Source organism: Corvus hawaiiensis, chromosome 25 (genome assembly GCF_020740725.1).
Source record: "Corvus hawaiiensis isolate bCorHaw1 chromosome 25, bCorHaw1.pri.cur, whole genome shotgun sequence".
Classification (NCBI taxonomy): Eukaryota; Metazoa; Chordata; class Aves; order Passeriformes; family Corvidae; genus Corvus; species Corvus hawaiiensis.
The window spans coordinates 3,085,832-3,108,207 of NC_063237.1; the positions used below are offsets into that span (position 1 = coordinate 3,085,832).

General features: G+C 52.6%; 1 protein-coding gene across 6 annotated transcripts in view; it reads right to left on the minus strand.

Annotated features, from left to right (window-relative positions):
- Positions 1-22,376, minus strand: part of LOC125338383 (opioid-binding protein/cell adhesion molecule homolog) — a 295,496-nt gene that overhangs the window by 98,621 nt on the left and 174,499 nt on the right. For 2 of the 6 annotated variants that reach the window (XM_048329072.1, XM_048329071.1), the window contains exon 2: positions 9,018-9,102. In XM_048329072.1, coding sequence (XP_048185029.1) covers positions 9,018-9,102 — 85 coding nt within the window. Of the gene's footprint in view, positions 1-9,017; positions 9,888-20,554; positions 20,562-22,376 lie in introns of those variants that run through there. The other 4 variants (XM_048329070.1, XM_048329068.1, XM_048329074.1 and 1 more) reach the window with 3 other exon arrangements.

A 22,376-nucleotide genomic window follows, 5' to 3' on the forward strand; every position in this document is an offset into this window, starting at 1 on the left:
AGAACAAGGGAGGAGAGGGTGACTCAGACAGCGATGGGACCAGTCAGCGCAATTATCATACAGTTAAGAATATTAATTAAAACCAGCCCTCCCCCCAATTAAAAAAAAAAAAGGCAAACTAATCAATTCTACTTAAAGGAATATATGGGGATAAGGAGCAGGAGCAGGGAGGGTGACGGAGACAGAGATGGGACGCGCTGTGAATGCTAACAGCTTCCCACCGTGGCCGCTGCCGCAGTCAGCCCCAGGCCTGGCTGCTTCCAACAGTTACTCCGAGTCTCCTCGGAAATGGGCTCAATCTTTCCTTCTACCTGCTGCCGCATCACAGCAACTCCTGTGATCACACAAAGGACTTTAAATCTTGGCTTTAACTGCCTTGATTGAATTAAATGCAACACCACGGTAAAGCAGGCTCCTCATTTCAGGTACGAGCATGGAGCCCTGCTCTCCCGCTAACGGCACTCTCCCTCTCTCGGAAATGATGAGTTGCTCATGGGTTATGCTCTTTAAGAAAGGGAAAAAAAAGTCATCTGATAAAGTGGGTTGTAAAATCGGTGGTGGTAATAAACGGAGAGCAAGGAGCCTGATGCAAAGCCTTCAGAGAAGGCAGAACCTGCTGCAGGGACACAATATCTGCACCATGATTAATACACAACCACAGGTGACAGCTCGGGAGCAGCGCAGGTGCCACCCGCAACACAGGGGACAGCAAGAGCAGAGGGAAGCTCACCCGGGCACCCGGGCTGTCAGGGGAGGATGATGAGTGACTGGCTCCCAAGTGTTGAAGCTGAGGGAGTGGAGGTGCCTGGTAGGCACCTCCAGCTCAAGTGCCTGCAGCCCGTCAGTGGAGATGCTTCCACCACTGTGATGAGGCTGGGATAAAACCCAACCAAGGATCAAGCCATCGGGAGAGCCAACCATGACCTGCCAGCAACGGCTGCACAGCAACCCCAGGGCACACATGCAATGAGCAGCGTGCAGAGAAAGCCGTGACTCGGGAGCACTCTGCCACAGCAGCCTCTTGACAGCAGGCACCACACGGGACAGGCCACGGGCATAAGGGGACGAGGCCAAGCAGTGACATGATGAGATGGGAACAGCCTTGCAGTGACTCCTGATCATCCAACAAAGCTACTGTCCCCTGAGTGAGAGCTGCAGGAAAAGGCACCTCAGGTGCCTGGGGTCATGCTAGGGAAGGGAAGAGACTGCAGGAAAGGGCTCAGAGTGGAGAAGAACTGATGAGAGCACAACTTTGGCTCTCCCAACTTCTGCCTGAAACTCCATTCCACTCTCCAGGCCATGTCACTCCAAGCCAGATCTGCAGGGACCAGCACCACCACGGTGGAGAAGAGCTCAGCTCCCTCCTCTCCTTCCATGTTCATCCTTCTTCCCCGGGACTCGCCTCTCAGTGAAACAGGGATTAGAGCAGCGCGCTCCCGTGGCTCCTACGAGCCCTGACACAGAGCAGGATCTGTCACAGGAAGGTGCCCTGGGAGTATAAACCATTTCTCTTTATCAGCCTCTATTATTATCACATTAATGGAACCTTCACTGGCAGGATGGATGCTCAAGTGCCCAGGAAGCACTCCTGGCTCTTTCCTGCCCCTCCACGGGAGCAGGGCACTCTGCCGACAAATCCCCAGGAGAATTACGGCCGGGTTCCGGGCGCAGACAGGACTATCGGTTCCTTTTTATGAGCCTTCATTGTTATTACCACCTATTTCTTTTTACATTCCTGCCAAAATACCAAACATTAATCTCCCTCGCTCCCTGCAGGCAAAACATGGGTAATTGGATTTATATGGGTTAGAAATTTGTTAGATTTTTATATAAATATATATATATATACAGACATGCACACACACAGGGAAAACAGAAAAAAACAGGAGGTGAGGGGATGCACTATCCCATTGAAACTCGGGTACCAGCTGGCTGAAGCCAAACCTCCCCACATTTCTGTGCTGGCTGCCGGGCTCTAATTTCAGAGCTCATCCCACAACGCTGAACTTCACACACTGGGAGTTACCAGCCGTGGATTTTTCTTTGGTGCTCCCTTTCCAACGCCCTGGTTTTCCCTTTCCCCACTCCCTTCTTCCACCTGACATTTTTCTTTCCCCCCTCCTAAATTTTCTTTCTTTTCTTCCACTTTCTCCTTCCTGGACTCCCACTCCTCTCCAGCTCCAGCCTGGAGGCGACACCACACACAAGCCTTGGCACACCAAGAAAAGCAAAAGCAAGATGTGTGACATGTCCTTAAGTGACATGTCCCCACTCTGAACCCACCAGCACTGGAGATGGCACAAAGTAACTCATCAGCATCAGCACAATTTGCTGATCTTTTACAGGATGAGAAAAAATATCTAAAATTTACAGCTTACACCACAACAGATGTTGTTCTCATTATCCTCCCCCTCCACAGAGAAACAGACTTGGAGACCCATTTGTATCCCAAGGAACAAGTCCGTCAAGTGAGCATAGTCATGGAAACAACTCATTTTAAGCAAATCTTGGGAAATATTCATAGGAAAACAGAAATATAAAATGTGAGTGTTTTGCATTGAAGAGCTGACCTTGAAGGGTTCTGTCAGGAAAGACAAGACCTACATATCAAATCCAACCTGCAGTAAACAACCCATTACAGGCTAAAAACTGTTGACAGGGGCTGTGGGGAAATTATTTTTCTCATTAAAAAAAAAAAAGGAAGAAAAAGCAGCACATCCTAACCCTCAAAGGCTGCTCACAAGGACAGAGGAAGAAGTGATAGTCACCGAATCAGATATTTCTTATGAACTGTCTGCTAGGCTGCAGTATCTAAAGATTATCACTTAAAACAATATGTCCAGCTGTTGTAAAAAGCATCCATGGTTCAGGGCTGAGGAATGCAAGGAGGAGGCAAACTGTGCGAGCAGTCAAGGGAACAGAGAAACTCTTTGGAAAGCGGGAATGTGAAAGACAGCCACTGTGCCCCCGTTTCGTTTTGCGGCGTTAACACCTAATCCTGTTCCAGAAACAAAGCGCTGAGCTCCTGGAGGAGTGTGCGTGATCCAGGGGAAGGACAGCTATTACCAGGGAGTTTATTATCCTTGCAAAAAGATCTCTGTGCCCTATAGCGCAAGGATTACCAGCAGTTCAGTCTCATCCCCAGGAGGTAAATATCACCACTTGGAACTATTTCTGCCTAGCGGAGCTTAAAAACTTCCTGGGGGGGTGGGTTTTTTGCTAGACAAGTGGACATTCCCAGGGCTTGAATTCTGGCCCTGGGAGAGGTGACAGTGAGGGTCTCCTCCTCCCTCTGCAGAGCCCCACCAGCTCACTGTGCTCTCAAAACCAGCATTTTCTGAAGCAAAGCCCCGGTGTTGTGGTTCCAACCCGTGTCAGCAGGACTCCCCAGCTCCCTGACATCAAGTCCAGCCCAACACCCACATAAAACCTGCCTGGTGCTGGCTCAGCAGGAGAGGGGTTGGCACAGGCAGCAGCCAGAGCCTTGCTGGCTGAAGGTGAACTCCCCAAAGCCAGCCCTGAGTCTCCTCAAAGCCAGACTCGAATCTTCCCCTTGCACAGCAGGACGGTGGAACAGGGACAACCAGCGTTGAGGACAACCAGATCCAGGAACAACCAGCCTTGGGGACAACCAACATCAGGGACAATGAATCACAGGGAACACCAGCCTCAGGGACAACCAACATCAGGGACAATCAACCCAGGAACAACCAGCCTCGGGGACAACCAGCTGCAGGGACAATGAACAACAAGCAACACCAACCTCAGGGACAACCAACTGCAGGGTCAACAAAACCAGGAACAACCAACATCAGGGACAATCAACATTAAGGACAACAAACCACAAGGAACACCAGCCTCAGGGACAACCAGCCTGAGGAACAACCAACCCAGGAGCAACCAACATCAGGGACAGCCAGCCTGTCACCGCACAACCCGAGCAGTGACCTCACGCAAACCAGCCGGCCCTGACATGAGCTGCAGACCAACACTCACGCCACAGCAAAGGACACCAGGACTTAAACCTCCCTCCAGCACGTCCTTCCCTGATGCCAACAAGGACAACAGCATGGGGGGGCGGGATGTGAGGTTGCTCCAGCCCCACCAAGGTGGGAAGGGGCACAGCCAGGGACATGAGGTACCAGCTCCACGGGCTCAGCATCTGCATTTTGGCAGCATCACTGGTGCAGCGGGCTGGGGAGGAAGGAGCCCTCCTTCAGCCCCCTGACCTTTCTCCAACCACCCTTCCAGCGGCTGCAATATTGCAGAGAAATTAGCGGGCACTGTAATTACAACTATCAGGAGCAGATAAGACAAGTTAAATACCAGCTACCGAGGGAGAAATTATTATGCCAGCCAGGAGGATCCAAATGCCAGAATCCGTGGCTGTAATTTCCCTGAGTCGCCAATTACAGCTCCGCCACGCAGCGAGCTCTACCTTGGAAACGGCAGGTATATATTTAGCTGCTCCAGAAAACTTTTTGGGGAGGAGAGGGCGGGAAGGAAGGGGCAGCAATGGAGCAAGTCCTCGCTAATCTGCTCTGCGCTAATCCCCACGCTTTTAGCATTGGCACACAAAGAGCGGTGACTCTCTTCCTGCTCCCCAGCAAGGATTTAACAGCAGAGACGTGGCTGCAATAACGCTTCTTTTCTCTGCCGGGTCCGTGACTGCTGTTGCAGGGCGGCAGGTGAGTGTCACAACCCCCATTAGCAGGTAGGTACATGGAATATCAGTGGTTTGACTGAAAAAAAAGGCCAAAAAATGTGATTTCCTGACTTTCCAGACCTATGCCTGGAAACTGTGGTCCTACCGCCTGCTCCTGCTGGTTGTATTTCACTGAGGTCTCGTCGTGTGCTGGAAAATAGACTGCGGTAGGTTATTACACCAAAAGAAAAAAAGAAGAATCAAAGCAGCATTGTCAGAAATAATTAAAACTATAATTGCAAAAATAAATGGAAGAACAGCATCTCATGATGTTTTATTCGGGCTTTTTATTTTTAATTGGAATTGTTCTCACACTCGCTAATTGACAGAATAGAGCCAGGCATGGAGTCTTGGATGCGAATGAGCAAAGCTATCCTGACTTCTTGGTCTCCTTCATGCACAGGCAGTGGGAGAGGCCATGGGTTCACCAGAAGCAGACAAGCCCAGGGGATTTGACTTGAAAATTTGCCCTTATACACAGAGATAAAGCAGCTCTGTATTATTTAGTTTGGAAAAAAGCCTAGTTATACCTGCCTCAGCATCACCTATGAGCACCCATTCCTCTAATCATCGCTGACAAACCACTGCTGTTGGGTCATTTTACAGATGGGGAAACTGAGGCCGAGAGCAACAGAGGGACTTCCTCAAGTCCTGGTGTCCCTGCGGTGACAGCCATGGAGAAAACTCAGCACACCCCATCTCCCAGCTAATCCCTCCAACCTTTAAAATGCACTCTCTCCCTTAAAAAACCCGACAATATTTCTTAAATACAGATAAAACTACAAAGCCTTGAAGTTCTGAGCAGCTGGTGGTTTATGTCTTTATGAACTGTACTGATGGCTGCTGTAAAGGTCGGTTTGCCAGCGGCACAGTGGGACGATCCCGTTTCCATCCCCATTTTAACACCGTGGGAATATTTGCCACAGTTTCCCCTCTGGCTCATGCACCAGCAATGGAGATGCTTCCACCCCTGTGATGCTGCTGGCATAAAGCCCAACCAAAGTTTCCAGGCAGGATCAACCCATCAGGATGGCCAACCATGGCCTGCCAGTGATGCCCCCACAGCAACCCCAGGGCATGCATCCAGCGAGCAGCCGAGACTGAATGGCACTCTTCCCAAAAGCAGGAGCTTAATCCTTGTTTCCACATCAAATCCCAGCTGGGACATGAAAAAGTGACCATCTCCAACCTCCCTGTGGGTTACCAGTGTGCTCCTTGCTCCATTTTGTGTCCCAAACTGGTGAGTAACACGAGTTACTGGTGCTACTCAACACCTGAGTGTTATGTTCCTGAGTCAGGGAAGAGGCAGTTTGGTTTTATTTTTAACACTACACAGAGAATTTCCATATTGCCTTCAGTTCCCTGGAGAAAAAAGGTGCCCAAGTATTATGGGAATTGTTTGCTCTTACAATAAAAAGGAGTGAATTACCAACAATCTCTGCTTAAAACAGAAATTATTTGTTGCTGATCTAAGATGACCTGCAAGTTGCCTGTAGATGGAGCCTGAGTTTCTGCAAGGATTATGCTGAGCCTCCCTCGGAAAAAGGGTGGAGAGCTGGAAATGGAAGCACCCAAAATCCAATACAGGAAACCCACAAACAGACTGAAAAGCCTCCAGGTTTCCTCCACCACTCTCACACGGGTCTGCTCTCTCTCCCAGCTCCTCTCTGCAATGCAAGGGGTGGTTAAAGAGCTGATCTTGGAAAGCAAAGAGCTTCCACCAAACCTGCCAGAGCCAGGGAGAAGTGCGGGCTCAGCCCATGTCAAGACCAGGATGCGGGAGAGGACCTGGCCATCCAGACCAGCAGGACTGGGGCTAATTCCGCAAGAGTTACACACTGGAATTACTGCTCTCAGTTTTTCCAAGCCCAACTCCTTGGTTTGAGCCCCAAGAAAAGTGCCATTTGTGGGGAGGACAGCAGAGGACCCTACTACCTCCTCCTCTTGTGGGTGACAGAAGAAAACACCATTGAGCGATAACACCACTCACTGGGAAGGTCTTCCCAGGGCACTTTTCCTGCCTGTCTCTGCGTAGGAAAGCACAGCCTGCAAATAAACATCAGCCCCATCCTCAAGATGCTCCACCTTTGTCATCTTGCCTTCAGCCCATCACTGATGCCACATCTTTGGCTTGCTGTGTGCAATTCCCTGCCCACCTCCAGATCCCAAGGGAAGATGGAAAACTGCTTGCCACCCCAAGGCTGCAGAGGGGCAGCAGCAGGGAAACAGGGAGAGGAGGGAAGAGAAGGACCACTGGGAAACAGGAATGCAAAAAAGGTGGAGCAGACTGGGAGCAAACGGGAGTTGGAGGCAGAAAACTGCCTGCAGCAGGGGAAAGCTGGACTTGAGGAGAAGGGAAGGGGTAAAAGCATGGAAAAGATGCACTGGAGAGCCCGGGCAGGAGCAGATGCCAAGGGGGGACTTGGGTAAAACTAGGTGCTTTTGGGGCAGGGGCTTCCTCTAAGTGTCAGTACTTGGGGGATGCAGAGTTTCTTATAGGAAGGCTAAAATCTCCCACCACTCCAGGGCTGCTTCACAAACATCCCCTCCTGCAAACAGCACAGAAAAGAGGGCAGAAGCATAGAAATAAAAAAAAAAAAATAAAAAAAGAAGAAAAAAAAAATAAAAAAGGAGATCCAAGTCAGCCCTCTGCTGGCAGCAGGCTCGGCTGGACTTGCAGGGGCTCCCCGGGGAGCAGGCACAGGCACCCAGCCTGCCCTGACCGCCACCAGCATCGCCTCCGAGAGCCCCAAAGCCCACACTTCACCACGGAGACAAATTCCAACAGCGAGGAAAAGAGCACCAGGGCCAAAGGCATCTCTCTGGGGGATTGTCCTTCTTTAAACTGCCTTGCTCACACAGCTCAGGTTAATCATCATTGCAGTTCAATTAGGAAGAGCACAAGGAGACAGAGCCCTCTGCTCTCCAGCTGTGCCACAGCCCCCAGGTACACGGGGCGATGACAAGCGTGTCCCAGCAGGTCGCTGGCAGGGACTGAGGAACAGGGACGTGCCCGGCACAGGCAGCATCCCAAAGTCTGGCAGTGGCCGTGATGGGAAGAGGGCAGACAGGCAACCACCGCCTCCCTCAGCAGCACGGAACCCACCGAGCCTCCATCCAGAGCCTGATTCCCACAACCACCAAACACTTCCCCCTACAAAGCCCACCTCAGGCATGGAAAACCTGCCCGACCACGCAGGTGAGCACAGCACCCTCTGCTCAAAGCGGCACCAGCTCCTCAGCCCCGCGCCGGCTCTGCTTGTGCCATGCCCGAGCCTGGCTTTGGGAAGAGCAGCTGCTCTCTGCTGCAGCCCTGTTCCTCCAGGTCTGAGCGAGGGAGCAGCCAGCCTCGGGTGGGGGCCACACGCTGCTCACCGGTGCAGGGAAAGCAGACAAACTCCTTCGGGCTCTCTTGCTCCATGCTCACGTCCCACCATCCCCACGCTCCTTCCCCAAGTCCCAAGGCTCCCGGATTAACGGGCTCAGGTCCTCCCGGGGCTGCCTGAAGCACGCACAGCACGACCCAAAGTCCCAGGCATGGACTGCCTCCCCACTGCCCTCCAAAAAAAGGCTGGGCTGCTCCCTGCTCATCTGGCCCCGCTGCTGCGATACCGGTGGAGAGCTGCTGCGCTACCTGGGCAATGCACCGCGTACACCTGTAACTCGTTCAGGGAATAAAAGGGGTGCTCGGCTGTGTTGTGAAGCACAGGAGTGACCCATCTGCATATCAGCCGCCTGTGTTTCTCCTACAGCAAACAATGTGAGGGAAAGCATCCATCAGAATTCATAAGATGCACCCCTGGAGTAAAAGATTGATTTGATATTAACGGATTCGTGCGGAGACTATAAAGCGATCGAGGCAAACACTGAAACCTCGGAGGCATCGCAGCCCTGGAAAGCCGCTGGCAGTGCAGGCTGGCACCGGCGCCAGGAGCACGGACCCCCCTCCCCTCCCACGCAGGCACAACTTTGGGAGTGTCAGGCAGCACTAACTCACTGTCTGCCACCTAAACCCCTGTGCTGGCTCCTTGTCTGGCGCCCGCAGCCCCCCCAGGAGGTTGCCAGCCCCGCGCTGCAGCCCGAAAAGCACCGGCACGTCCGTCCCTCCAAAACCGCTCCAACGGGGTGACCCCACCACGACGGGGACGAGCTGCCATCCGGACTGTCCCCTGCCACGATGGCGACAAGCCCCTGGGACACGTGCAAAGTCTCCAGTTGGTCCTAGGACCCTCCGGCAGCCCCGCCGGCCACAGAGCATCCCCCAAAAGCCGCAAGCAGGACTCCCCCAAGGCCCCAGTGCAGCTGCTCCTACCTGAGCGTGGCGCTCTCCCCTTGCCGCACTGTCACGTTGTCCATGGCTTTGGGGAAGGTGGCATCTCCGCTGCGCACGGGCACTCCTGCGGGCACAAGGAAGAGCAGCCTGAGACAGAGGACGACCAGGCACCTCCAGGGCAGGGCCAAGCACCCACCGACCCCCATCCTGGGCAGCGGGGACTTTTCCAACAGGCAAAAAACACACCCGACAAGGCGAAAAGGGGGAAGGGGTGGGTGGAGAGGAGGGATGGGGGGGAGCAAAACCACCGGGGCGAGCGCTGCGGAGCTCCACGGAGATCAGGAGAGCCCCCGGCAAGGCTGGCTGCGAGCGCTGAGCCTGCCGAGCGGCATCGGAGGGAGTCCCGCTGTCCTCGGGCGAGGGAGGAGGACGGGAGGGCCGGGGGGAGGAGGAGGAAGAGGAGGAGAGAAGGTGCGGAGCCCGAGATGAAGGTCACAGATGTGTGGCTGCTGGAGACGCTACTTTCAGCTGCAGCTGGGCAGGCGCTGCGGAGATCTGGCATCAAAAGTTTATAACCCACGGAGGAAACGTGAGTGTCTGTGAAAGGAAGGGGAGGGCGGCATCGGCACCGGGGGGGCACAGCGGGCCGGGGCTGGGCTGTTTTCCGGCTCTTGCGCTTTTTTTTTAAATCATAGAGGGAAAGGAGAATTAAAAAAAAAAAAAATAGAAAAAATATATTTAAAAAAAAACCAAAAACAATAAAGCTCCCAAAAATCCCGGTTCTGTCGCAAGATCGAAACTTCCCCGCGGAGCTGCAGGCGATGTCCCCGATGCTCCTCGGCTGTGCCCAGAGGGTCCCGGAGCTCCCGCGGGGCCGGCGCTGCTCCGGCTGCAGCTCAGGCGCGCCGCGGGGCGGGGAGGGCGCGGGGGGGCGGCGGCAGCACCCCGGCCCCGGCCGGCAGCATCCCCGGGGTTGTCATGGCAGCGGCTCCAGCGCTGCCCGGCGCCTCGGCTCCCGCACGGCCCGAGCCCCGCACACGGGCGGGCGGGCGGCAGCGGGGCGGGATGCGCAGGAGAACACGCACATTAACCCCCGCCGCGCCGCGCTCCCGCACAGGGACCGGGGCTGCCGCCGGCCGAGGGACCCCTCAACTCCTGAACCGCTTCAGCCCCGCTGCAGAGGGGGCTCTTCTCGCACCACGCACCCCTGTGCTCGCCAGATGACTCCCCACATGCCAGCATCTCTCCCTGCATCCACCTGTTGATGTATGTCCCTGTGGGGGACGGGCTCCACTTTTCTCGCCCTGTGAGAAACAGGGTCCTGTCCCCCCGTCCTTGCCCCACGGGATGGTGTAAGGCAGCTCCAAAGCTTCTCCCTGTGCTGTCCCTGCTCCCTGACACTGAGATCCTTGAATTAGGAAGCCCGAGGGCTTTCCACCCCACCACTCACAACAGAGCATCAACAATAAATTTCAACAAATTTCCACCTCTGGAGACACACACAGACCACCATTTATCTCCTCAAAGAGCAGCTGAGGGCACCAAGACCTTGGTGACCATCCAGATGCATCCGTGTGTGCCCACAGAAGAAAACCAACCCCACACTGCCAGTGTTCCTCACACAGTTCCTCATGCCCAAGCCAGGCTGGACCTTGGCTGGGTGCCTTCCTTCAAAGGGCGTCTGCCTCCTCTACTGATATATCCCAGGGAACCTGCCCCTTCTGGGGGCTGGAGAAGGGAAATAACCACCAACAAGGGAGTTTTAGCTAGTTCAGGACCCCAGCCTCATCCTGGGATCCAAACACAGCTGTCAGAACTGATGAAGAGGTTTTGCAAGGGGTTTTCAGTGATCCCAAGCCCAATTTTCAGCAGAACAGGTCCTTTGTACGTGGTAGTGGGACTCAGTGACCCTAAACACCCACTGGCCATGGGCTGGCACTGCAGAGATGTGTGTTGGCTCCTGGCTCCAGCACCAGAGGGATGCTCGCTGCAGCTTGGATAAATAGGACAGCCTGGGAGCCCAGGGAAGCACGGAGAAAAGCAGAGCTGAGTTTTCTCTCAGAAACCTCTTCAGCTGCTGAAATGTTGGCCTAACCCCGAACGTGCAGGTTGGCTGCTTCCATGACAGGGATTCTTTGGGGCGGGGGTCGAGGATGGGAGAGGAAGGACACTCTATCTCCTTCCTGAGCTGCTCCACTCTGGCACGGAGGAACTGTGTCTGCTGGAAAGGAGGGAGCAGCAGCAGCCGGCACAAACCCACGGCAGCCCCCAGCAGTGAGGCCACAGGCGCTGCTGAGCCTCATCCAGCAGCAGGATCAGCTCCAGGGGACATGGATGCTGCAAGGACCATAAGATCTGCTGGGTAAAATGGTGTTTACCCCTTGGGATAGAAGCTGTAGACGTAGAGTGCGTGTAGCACAAAGCCTGCCAGAGCCAGAGCAATCCAGGAGAGGGAAGATTTATAGGGGAAAAAAGCCTGTCTGCCTCACAAAGAGACTGAGGAGGCTGGAGAGCCATGGAGCCACGAGCGGATGCAAAGGAAGGGAATAAATGGACAGACAGAGAACTAAACTAGCTGCTACAGACAGGTAAGAGGACATGGGGCATCAGGGAGGGGAGAGAAAGGGCTGGAAAATTAATGTGATCCATATTTATGCAACTGGGTAGGGACCCAACAGCCTGGAATGGCTCTGCAGGAGACTGCAGGAGATATGGCTCAACCACGCTCACCCCAGAGGCCACTTTGGGCACCCGACAGTGCTGCAGGCAGCCAGAGCAGCCTCTCCCGGCTTGGTATTCTGGGCCACCCCATTACAAATATGTCCCAGTCCCCCTGCTGGGGTTAACGGTACCTCCCCAGTGACTGCGCTGCCGTCAAATGAAGGGAGCAAGACGGGACATGGGAGAGAAAAGGGCGAGGGGAAAAAGAACTTGAAATCCAGGAGGCTGAAAAATTTGCATGAAACACAAAGTCAGCAGACACAAAGGCAGAGGCACTTTTGCACCGAGACAGTTGCAGACCTGAGGTTGTACAGGGTGGCTTCAGTTCAGGTCCATGTCTAAAAATAGCCCCTCGCTGAGGGGGACTCAGGGCTGGCACAGGCCCTGGGGGCACCAGGCATATGGCAGTGGCGGATCCTGCTCCTCACGGTGACGTTAACAAGCCCTGACCTTCTCTCATCATCCCAGAGGCTCAGAGAGAAACTGAGCCAGCAAGGACGAGTCCCTGCGCCTCCCCGGCTCTCGCCTCCCAGCCGATTGTCAATCTCGGCTTTTATTAGTGGTGCAGTTTGGCCTCCCTCTCCCTCTGAGATTTCTCCCTCGTTGCTCTAATCAGGAGCTTGCAAATGTCAGGAGTACAGGCCTGGAAGTAATTAGTGAGAGACCAGAGCCTGGGGGCCGTGAGGCAGCTCAGGCACAGCGCTGCTCCAGCACCGTACTGGGAAGCAGCCTGCAGCCACTGGGATTGATGGATGGACACTCCGGGTTTCCTTCCCCAGCCTCATTGCTGCTCCCAGAGTATTTCCCCTTCCTCCACACAGCTCAGGGCACACTGAAATGCTCACTGTGCAGCAGCGAGTGAGCCCAGCTCCCTTGGGATCAGTGCAGGGAGGGATGGGGTGGCTGCAATACCACCGGGACGCTGCACACTTGGCCAGCAAGTGCCACCTCCTCCTTTGGGACACTGCCTCTTCCAAAAGAGATCCAAGGACCATTTCTGACACCTTCTAAACCTGCCTGGGTAGAGGAATGCTAGGAAACATGGACACAGCTGCACCAGCGAGATGTGCTTCACCCCAGGGCAGCAGCTTCTCCCACAGTGGGCACAACAAACCATGTCCTTGTCACAGTCCTCAGCAGGCAAAGAAAACTAAATCTTAAGGCAAAGACCATGGGAAAGAGCATTTTTTTTTCTATGTTTTGCCTTTCCCTGAGATGAACTTTGCTGTCTCTCAGCCGTTCAGCCTTGTTCACAACAGGAGGGGTTAATGCTGCACCCAGGAAAGGAAAACACTGCAGAGCTGAAGGGAAGAGCAGTCCTTGGAGGCCCTGGGCTTGTTTAATCAAAGAGTAATCTTTGCTTCCAGGGATTCACCCTCCAGCACCAGTGGAAGTGGAAGTTCTCCAGATCTCCCTCTGGAAAGCTTTTTCAACGACAACAGCTCCTCTCTGGTGCTGGCAGACAGCTGCCGGCACTTTTTTCCAAAAACCAGGTTCTTTTAAGGCATCTCTCTCCTGGGGCATGGGAAATTTCTAATCGTGAGCCTCTTGGCCACCCTACCTGGCCAAGACATATGTGACACCTCCGTGGTGAGTGTGGAGCTGTGTCTCGGTATCCTGCACCATCCAGATGGTGTCTGGGCTCGGAGCTATAAGATTTTTAACTAATTTCTTTCCACACTATTACCCCCTCCTCCCTTTCCTCCCACCTCCTCTTTCTCTCCCTCCTTCTCTCCATCTGTCCCTGCCCCTCTTCTCCACCTTTCTCTTGCACACTTGCAGCTGCTAATTTTTCCCTGGCATATTTGGCAATCCATCCCGACACCTCTTCCCCCACACCCCGCCGCCCCACTTCGTGCTTTTCCCGTTTGCTGCCGAATATTCTCATTTCTTCACCCAAAAGAGACGGCACGAGCACAGACAGGAGGAACACACCCCCACGCCCATGCAGGGAGAATCACATCTCACAGTCCTGGGATGAAGCTGAGCATCCGCCAGTTTGTGGGAGTGGGGTACAGCAGAGCATCACCCCTTTCCTAGGTGGAAAGCCTTAGGAACGGGATTCACAACTGCACTGACCACTAGCACACACACACACCTCCCCCTCTGTCACCTCAGCCTCCTCCCAACAGAATTTATTTATGCCACTTAATTTTTCCAGTTGTTTTATATTGTTTTATCTTCACACTAAATCAGGCTCTCTCTGCAAACCGAACTTTTATTTTCCGTGCTGTTACATTTAATGCTTTTTTATCGTGTGAATTTAGCAAAAGAAAAAAAAAAACAAACCAAAAACCTGCCGAGGTAATTGTGGAAAAAAATGTGACTCGTTCTTCACATTAATTGTGGTGCTTGAGCTCGCCTGGGCAGAAAATCCAGACTGGAGGCTCAAGCTCCTCACACCCGGCTCAGGGCTGGTTTAGCAGTCAGTGCTCAGGTAGCCCTTCCAACACCATCCTCGTGCCCTAAATGCACACACAAATCCTTCCCTCTCCCATGAAATCCCCCCAAGACCACCCAAACCCAGCCTGGAGGCAGGATGACAGTGTGGCGAGGCAGGACGTGGTGCAGCAGGACCCAGAGCATGGGGATCCCTGGGGATTTTAATGGGATTGCTCTGCACTTAATGCTCAGCTGCAATCCCCGGCTGAACCCCGGCATATGGCGCATTTAAAGCATGTGTAAACCTGACAAGTGAAATCCAAAACGGAGGCAGCTCCTCAGACACCCACCTGGAGCAGTTAAAGCAGCCTCCTCCTTACATCAAATATTAAAGGAATAAAAAGCTCTGAGAACCCCCCACGCTGCTCAAGCAAAGCTCGGAGGGGCTGGGACACCCAGGGGCAGCAGAACCATCACAACATCACCCTAAAAGCTTGAAAAACACGGATTTAATTTTCCTGCAGCATTTCTGACAGCCATCCAGCATGGTTTGGGGGTTTTTAATTTTTTTTCTCAGGAAAGCAAAATGTTAAGATTTTCTCTGGGATGCCAAGATTTTTTTTGCTGCCATTTCTGATGGTATTTAGTGCATTCGGGCAAATTTTCAACTCCTGTGCGGTCCCTTTCCCTGAAAACCCAACTCTGGAGGGAGGGGATGGGGGGGCCATTACAGACATGTGACATTTTGCTTCATTGCCAAAACATTTCCATATCAAAACAGGCAAAGTTCAGGCTGCTTCACCAAGGACATTGTCTTGGAAAAAAACAAAACCAAACCAAACAGCACAACAAAAACCCCACTGCAGTGCACAGCCTCTGCCAAAGACATGCTTCCAGGAGCCCTGTCCCAAATTTCCCACAGCCCTGGGAAGCAGAGAGTGACAGGACAAGGAGGAATGGCTTCAACCTGACAGAGGACAGGTTTAAATTGGATTTTAGGATAAAATTCCTCTCAGTGAGGGTGAGAGGCATTGGCCTTTTCCAGAGAAGATGTGAGTGCCCCATCTCCATAAGGGACCTTAAAGAACACCCAGTGCCACCCCCCTGTCCCTGGGCAGGGACACCTCCCACTAGCCCAAGTTGCTCCAAGCCCCGTCCAACCTGGCCTTGGCCACTTCCAGGGATGGGGCAGCCACAGCTGCTCTGGGCAGCCTGGGTTTAACGGGTTTTTCCATCATTAGTACCTAATGACCTCTCCCTGGGACAAGGTTTGGAAGCACAATCCCATTCCCATATTAGTCCAGGAGTAGGAGAAACACCAGAAAAGGGGATGTGGACCACAGATGCTGAGCATGCAATGTGCATTTGAGTCTTCCCAGCCATTACAGAGTGGAAATGGAAAACACAACCTGGGATCCACTCCTGCATCCACCACGGTCTCACCCTGGCCACGGACACGCAGGGATGGTGTTGGAGCCCTCAGCTTACCCCACCCACCAACTGGAGCAGGAATGTTTCTTCCCTCTCCTGGGAGCATTACAAGGCTCATTTCATAGATGCTCGCAAAGTGTTTTGTGAGCTCTGCGCTGAACTAATAAAAGAACAAATAAATAGATATCACATCGCCCTGCTTTTGCTGTTTCTAAACACGAAGCCATCGCGTAGCCTCGGGGCTTATTTACAAAATACAGAGATGCAGGAATGATCAGAGAGCAGCTGTGCCACCTACACTCCGTGCTGGAAGAGGGAAACACCACGCTCTGGGCTGTCCTGGGAGGCTCCAAACGGCATCACCAGCACAGGTGAGAGAAAGGAAAATCCTGTCTCCCCATCCTCCTCGGTGTGTGCTGCTCTTTTTCACACCTGGATGGCACCACAGCCTCTGCTCATGGAGCTGGCTGGGCTGGCACCACCAATTCCTGTGGTCGGGAGCAGCACGACCAGGTGTTCCTCCAGCAAATCCAGCCCCGTGTGATGCACAGGCGAGGGATTGCACACCCTGGAGCCCCGCTCAGACTCAGGGCAGCAGGGTTTGCTCGCCCAAACCGAACCTTTGATATCAGCAGAGCAGCCAAACAGACAAGATTTCAAGATAAAGAGGGAGAGAAGAGAAAAACATGCCTGACTGATTCCATAGAGATAAATGGAGCCTTGAAGACTTGTGTTTCCCAGCAAGCAATGGCTTGTGCCCTGCAGCATGAGGGCTGAAGTGCTGCACTTGTGTTCCTCTGTCCACCCTCATCTTCTCCAACATGGTCCTCTCAGCTTGGGCAGGATGATCCCAAATGTCCCCATGGCCCTCACCACCACCTCGGGCAGCCCTGCCCTGCCTCTGCCTTGACACACTCGTTTTTAGTGCTGCCTAAAGAAGCTGTGGCTGCCCCATCCCTGGAAGTGTTCCAGACCAGGTTGGAAAGGGCTTGGAGCAACCTGGGAGGTGTCCCTGCCCATGGCAGGGGGTGGGACTGTATTTAAGGTCCCTTCCACCCCAAACCGTTCTGGGATTTTCACACCTACACACTCACCCACTCTCCCAAATCAACCAACACAAACCAGCCTCCAGAACATCTCACTGCTGGGGTAACATGTGGGAGCTCTCAGATCCTGCCTGTGCTGCTGTTGGAAGGGGCAGAGACAGGAGGGCAGGGAGCAGAAGGAAGCTGTTTGGGATCTCTGCAGAACTGGGGAGGAAATTGCCCTGTTCCCACTCCTCACCCCTCCACTCTCTCCTCATCTCCAGGCGCTGCCGGGCAGGTTTGGCAGTTCTGTTAAGCAGGTAAAGGTCTGAACACTTGTTCTCAGCCTGTCTGAACTACCCGGGCTGCTTGTGCTGCAGGTCCCAGGAGAAATAAAAATTCTCAGTATTTTCAGTCTTCCCCTCTGTGGCCAGTGCAGGTGATGTTTTTTCACCTTTGAAATTCCTGCTTCTAAGGGCTGAAGCGAGGGGGAGAAAACCATTAGGTGAGGAAAGGCTCTGCAGGCTTTGGAGAACTTCCCTGGGAGTTTGATGGGAGCTGTGGGTAAATGCTGGTGCAGGTCCCTGCTCTCAGAGCTGCTCCCTGCATATCTCACTGCTGATTTATTCCCAGTGGTACCGGGCACAATGAGATAAATATGCAAGTGGCACAGCTGGGGTGTGGATGGGAACATCTCCATTGTCCTAGGTCAGTTTTAATTCATCTGTTTCAGTCAGCCTGGTCTCAGCCATTCACTTCTGACTCCAACTCAATTCTCTTCAAAGCCCGGCTCTGCCTGGATGCTGGGATTAAAATCTAGGTTTGCAGCAAACAAAACTAAGCATGTTTTATGAGGAAGAGTAACCTTGGGGGAGGGTTTGGCTGCAGTTTCAAAGGCTGAGCAAGGTTTCTGTGCACAGCTCTGACTGAGTTCTGCTTGTTGTCAGCAATCCCCGCTATCTCCACGCTGCTGACAACCCGACAATCTCCGATACCGCAGGAAGGAAACAACCTGCAAGCTGCAAAGCCACCATCCCATTTTGCAGAGAAAATGACAAGGTAGGAAAAGACAAAGGAACCCCAACACCTCTGGGGAAATAAGAGACCTGCCCACAGCTATCCTGGAAGCCCAGGGTCCCTCCAAAGCATTGCTCCCCGTGGACACATGGCTTGGAGCAGCCTAGGTTGGCACCAGGAGCTGCTGCTCCACCAACAAACAGCCCTGAGGCTCCTTCTTCCAGAAAACCCCTTTAACCCCACCAATTCAAACAAGGACACAGCGCTTCAAAACCACCACTGTCCCCAAAACAGCAGGCACCGGGTCCAAACTGACCTTGCCAGGCTGGACAAGGTGGTGCAGGACACCAGGGTGACCCTGCCCTGGGCTGTTCACCCCCAGGGAAGAGCATGAGCGAGCAGGACGAGCCGGAGAGCTCCGTCCCTGCATCTCCTCCCGCTCCTCGTTATTAAAGCTGGCGTTTGTCATGTTAAGCAGCTGTTCTAACATAAAGCAAAACTGCCTAGAAAAATATGAGTGTTGCAGATGGGCGGCATTTTCTTCCTAACTCCTTTATTTTTATTTATTTGTGGGTGCTTTTTTTTTTCCTTCCCGTCTCCTTCACCCTTTACAACTACCCCTGCTATTGCAGCTGGCTCTGTGAGCCACCATCCTGATAAGCAGCCGCTCGCTCACTTCTTCTGGTCCTCGCAGGCTCTTCTATTCATTGTTGTTTCTCTGTTGCTACAAATTGGCACTTCTAAAGAGATTTCCAGGCCAAGTATTAACCCCCTCCGGAGCCCAGGCACATAAACACACACGTTATTTGTCAAACGAGAGGAAGGCAGTCGAGCTGCAGGGAAATTTAAGTGACTTGTCTGAAAGAGCAGCGAGGAGCGAAGGCGGAGGAGACGAGACAGACGTTTCTTACTGCTACAGGACCTGCTCCCTTCCTTCGAGCCCTGTCTGCAGCCAAACCCCTGAAATCCTCCAGCTGCCCCATAAATCAGCAAACTCAGCTCCCTTTCTGAGCTAGAAACAGGACCCAGGAGTCCTGACATCACACAGCACAAAATCAGGTTTCCTCTCATTGCAAATTCCAGTCAAAACTCCTTTTAGAAAAAAGTTTTATAGAGGTTTTTATTTATTGTCAACTCCTGGATGATAAAATGAGGCCGCTACAAGCCCTATTTATTTCCCACCCTCACGGGAAACAGAGGGGCTGAGATGTGAAACAAATCCAGGGCTCCAGCACTGACCCTGGGCTCGTGCTGGTTCGCAGAGCGCTGGGTGATTATTTTATAATAGCTGATAGCATCTGTGATTTAATGCAGCTGTTAGAAATTAGCAAGGACTCCATCGAAAGCGTCCCAGTCACTCACGATAACAGGCTAATAAATCATTCCCCCAGTGCTCTGTGGCATTTATGGTTCTATTTTAGAGATGCAAAGCATAGATCCGGCTGCTCTCCTGGATTTATTTTTATTTATACTTTTAATAATGCAATTAAATAAATAAATTTAGGATGTTGTGACTCTGTTGCCAAAAATGGCACCGATGAGAACTTCCCCTGCATGACTTCCCTTCGTTATTTTCTCCCCACTAGCCAATTAAAGGGAAAACAAATGGCTCCAAAGCTGCTCCAAGATATAGTTTCCAATGCACGGGGTGAAAAATCTCACACCACAGAAATCCAGGGGAGGCAGGAAGGGAGATGGGGAGGAGAAGGAAAAGCTGGGGTGGCTGTCACTCTCCTCTCCATCCAGATTTCCTCCTGTCACACCTCAGTCCTGAGCATCTAGAGGCTACATTTCATGGATACCAGCAGGAATGCACTCACAGCTGCCCCATCTTCAATCAGCCAGCAAACCCAGCTTTATTCATTCCTTATGGGGTGATAATCTGGAGCATTCCTTATGCTCCTAAGTAAGCAGAAGAGCAGCAGATTCCCTGTATCTCCCTACTGAAATCTGGGAGCTTAAAAACCTTCCCTGGAAGGGGATGCCTGACCCCAGTGCAGGAGGAGGCTGTCCCGAGGCCTCCTGGCCAGCCTGGCTCTCCACTGAGCCACTTCGTGATGGAGCACACCCTGCCCTGTCTGCATCCTTCCAATCAAGCCCAAGGGAGTGGCATTTGCTGCCTGGGACGGTGGGTCTGGTTCAGCCATAACAGCCAAGGCAGGTGGGAGCACCCTGACAGAGAGGGAGCTCGTTGCTCTGAGGTGACCTCCCAACCCTTCCTTCTCCCGTTGCTTGTGCCTTGCAGGAAAACACTTTGGGACACTCTTGTGTCCCAAACGGCTCCATAAACTTCACAAAGGGTGCATGGAGGAGCTCACTCTCTGCTCATTATCCTCTGGGGTCCTCCTGCCTCTGCCTTGGCACACTCATTTTTCCACCTGCCAGAAACCAACAAGCACCAGCCTTCAAATGTCTCACTGATGGGATGGAGCAGAGCAGAGCCAAGTTAGGTCTTTGGAAGTGGGAATTCAAATTCAGAACTGGGAGGAAGACCCTGCCATTCCCCAGGCTTGCATGCCAGGGAGAGGTCATGATGCATCTCTCCTGCTCTTCCCCCTACATGAACTCCCTGGATGGCAGCATGTCCCGGAATCCAACACGCCACCCATGGACAGCTTCGGGGTCACAGCTGCTTTCAAAGGGCTTCTCTGAGTGGTTTCACCAGGCTGGCTTTGCTCAGCCACTGTAGAGCAAGAGGGAAAACCTTGGGAGCAGAATTGGGACTAGAAGTGCCTTCAGTGACTCCCAAGGGAGGTTCATGTTGGCTCACATTTTGAGCTTTTGTGGAGGGGTCTTTATTCAACTCCTTAAAACGAGCTTTGTCGTGTATTCCCTCACGTGGCCAGTGGGCCTGACAAACACACAGACATCCTTGATGCTTTTCAAGGTCAGCTTCACCCCTGGGGGGTTTCCATCACTTGGAGACCTGATCCATCCTGAGTCCTGTGTGGGGAATCCTGAGATGAGGTGGGGAGCAAGTCTCACCTCAACATTACCGACCTCCTTGCTCTCATACCTTAAATCCCACCAAAATATTAAAGTAAGACTGTTCCTTCTCCTTCATCTGAGAGTATTTTCAGCTAATAAGGAGAAGGAACCAATTTATTTCTCAGTCACGCACTAAACTCTGGTGTTAGCTAGTTTAGAGTAAGCCACCACCCAATGAAGTCTGCACAGACTTCACTGGAGCTGAAGCAGATCTCTGCTGGGTCCATTTAAAATGCTCTAAGCATTTCCATCATATCCTTACTTTTAAGTAGAGTTACAGTCAGAAAAATTACTCTGTATACATGACCCCAGAGGTTTCATATTTCTTCTCCTGCGGTGACAGTTCCCAACCAGATCTGCTTAATTTACAAGTTGGGAGATAGGGTTGCTTTCCCCCCTCCTTAAAACTGCCAGCTCTGCAAATTCCTCTGGAATGGAAATAATTGCCTCCCCTCACCAGCTCTGCCATTGAAGTGCAGGATATACAGCACTGGGCATGGCTCCTGAGTGGATGGGACAGGGAATCCCATCCCAGTCCCCATCCTGGCTCTTGCTGACCATAAGCAACCCAGAAACTTGGGAGAATATGAGGATCCGCAGCAGTAAGATACTGAAGATGGAGATCTTTGGAGCTGCAGAAAGCCCCCATGCCTGGGTGTGAGGTCTCCTTTTAATTATAGAAACTGATTTTTTTGCAATTACCGTTTAATATAATGCAATCTCTCATTAAAGCAAAGGGTTCAACTGCTCTGATCTTTTCCCATTTAATAAAGACAGCAGGAGAAGGCTCTGGGAATTGGCACCACCCACCAGACTGGCATCTCTAGCTCGGGAGTGCCGGCGCAATCAGGTCAGCCAGAAGAGCTGTTCCTGGCGTATTCCCAGCTCCCTGCAGAGTGAAAACAAGCAGAGCTGCTCCCCAGTGCCCTGAACAGGGAGATGGGAGGTGTTCCGAGGAGGAAAGGGCAGGGACCACACAGCCTGGGAGCTCCATGGAGCTCTGAGCTCCTTCTCTTTGCTCCCCCTGTAAGTTTGTTGGGCTTGCACGTCTCCCATGGATGGAGGAGCCACAAGTCCATCAGCCCATCTGGGATCTTTGCTGCCCTTCCCAGCAGCCTGCTGCCACCCTCAGAGCTCAGCACCATCCTCAGTCTGACACTGAACCTCCCCAGACGCCCCTCCTGGCCTGTGAAGTGTTTTGGTCCTGCAAAACCCTATTAATGCCTTTCTAAAAGAATCAAGTCTAGGCAGGCATTCCCATGGGTCCAGCCAGGCTTCATCCCGCAACCAGCATCCAAAGGAAAAGTCCTGTTGCCTTCTTCAGAAGACATTTGGTACAATTATTCCCTTCCTTACCCCAAATCCTCCTCTTAGCATGCAAGAAAATGAAGCAGCCTTGATCTCCACAGAAAGAAGAGGGCTTCAGAAAGCACTCGTAGCAAGACTCTAATAATAAAAATTCTAATTAAATTTTTACATGTTTAAATACATTTGTCATGTATTTTCATTAATAGCATTCTGTGCTGTCTTTAATTTGATAATGTCCTCACCCTCTGCAAATAACCTCCTCCAAATCCTGCGGCACATCCGGCACGCCAGCGGCACAGGGAGCTAAAAACCATTCCCGAGGGTACACAGCACATGGCGGGCAGGGATCCGTGGTCCTCTGCTGGGATCAACAGGAATGGGAATGGGAAACACAACAGAGGGAGCAACCCAGAAATGGGTATCCACAGCCACGTTACACCAAATCCATGGCAAGGGGAGATGTGGGAATGCTTTTCCTCCTAGGACCACTACACAGCAGGTGAAGAAGCAAGAGGACAACAGGAAT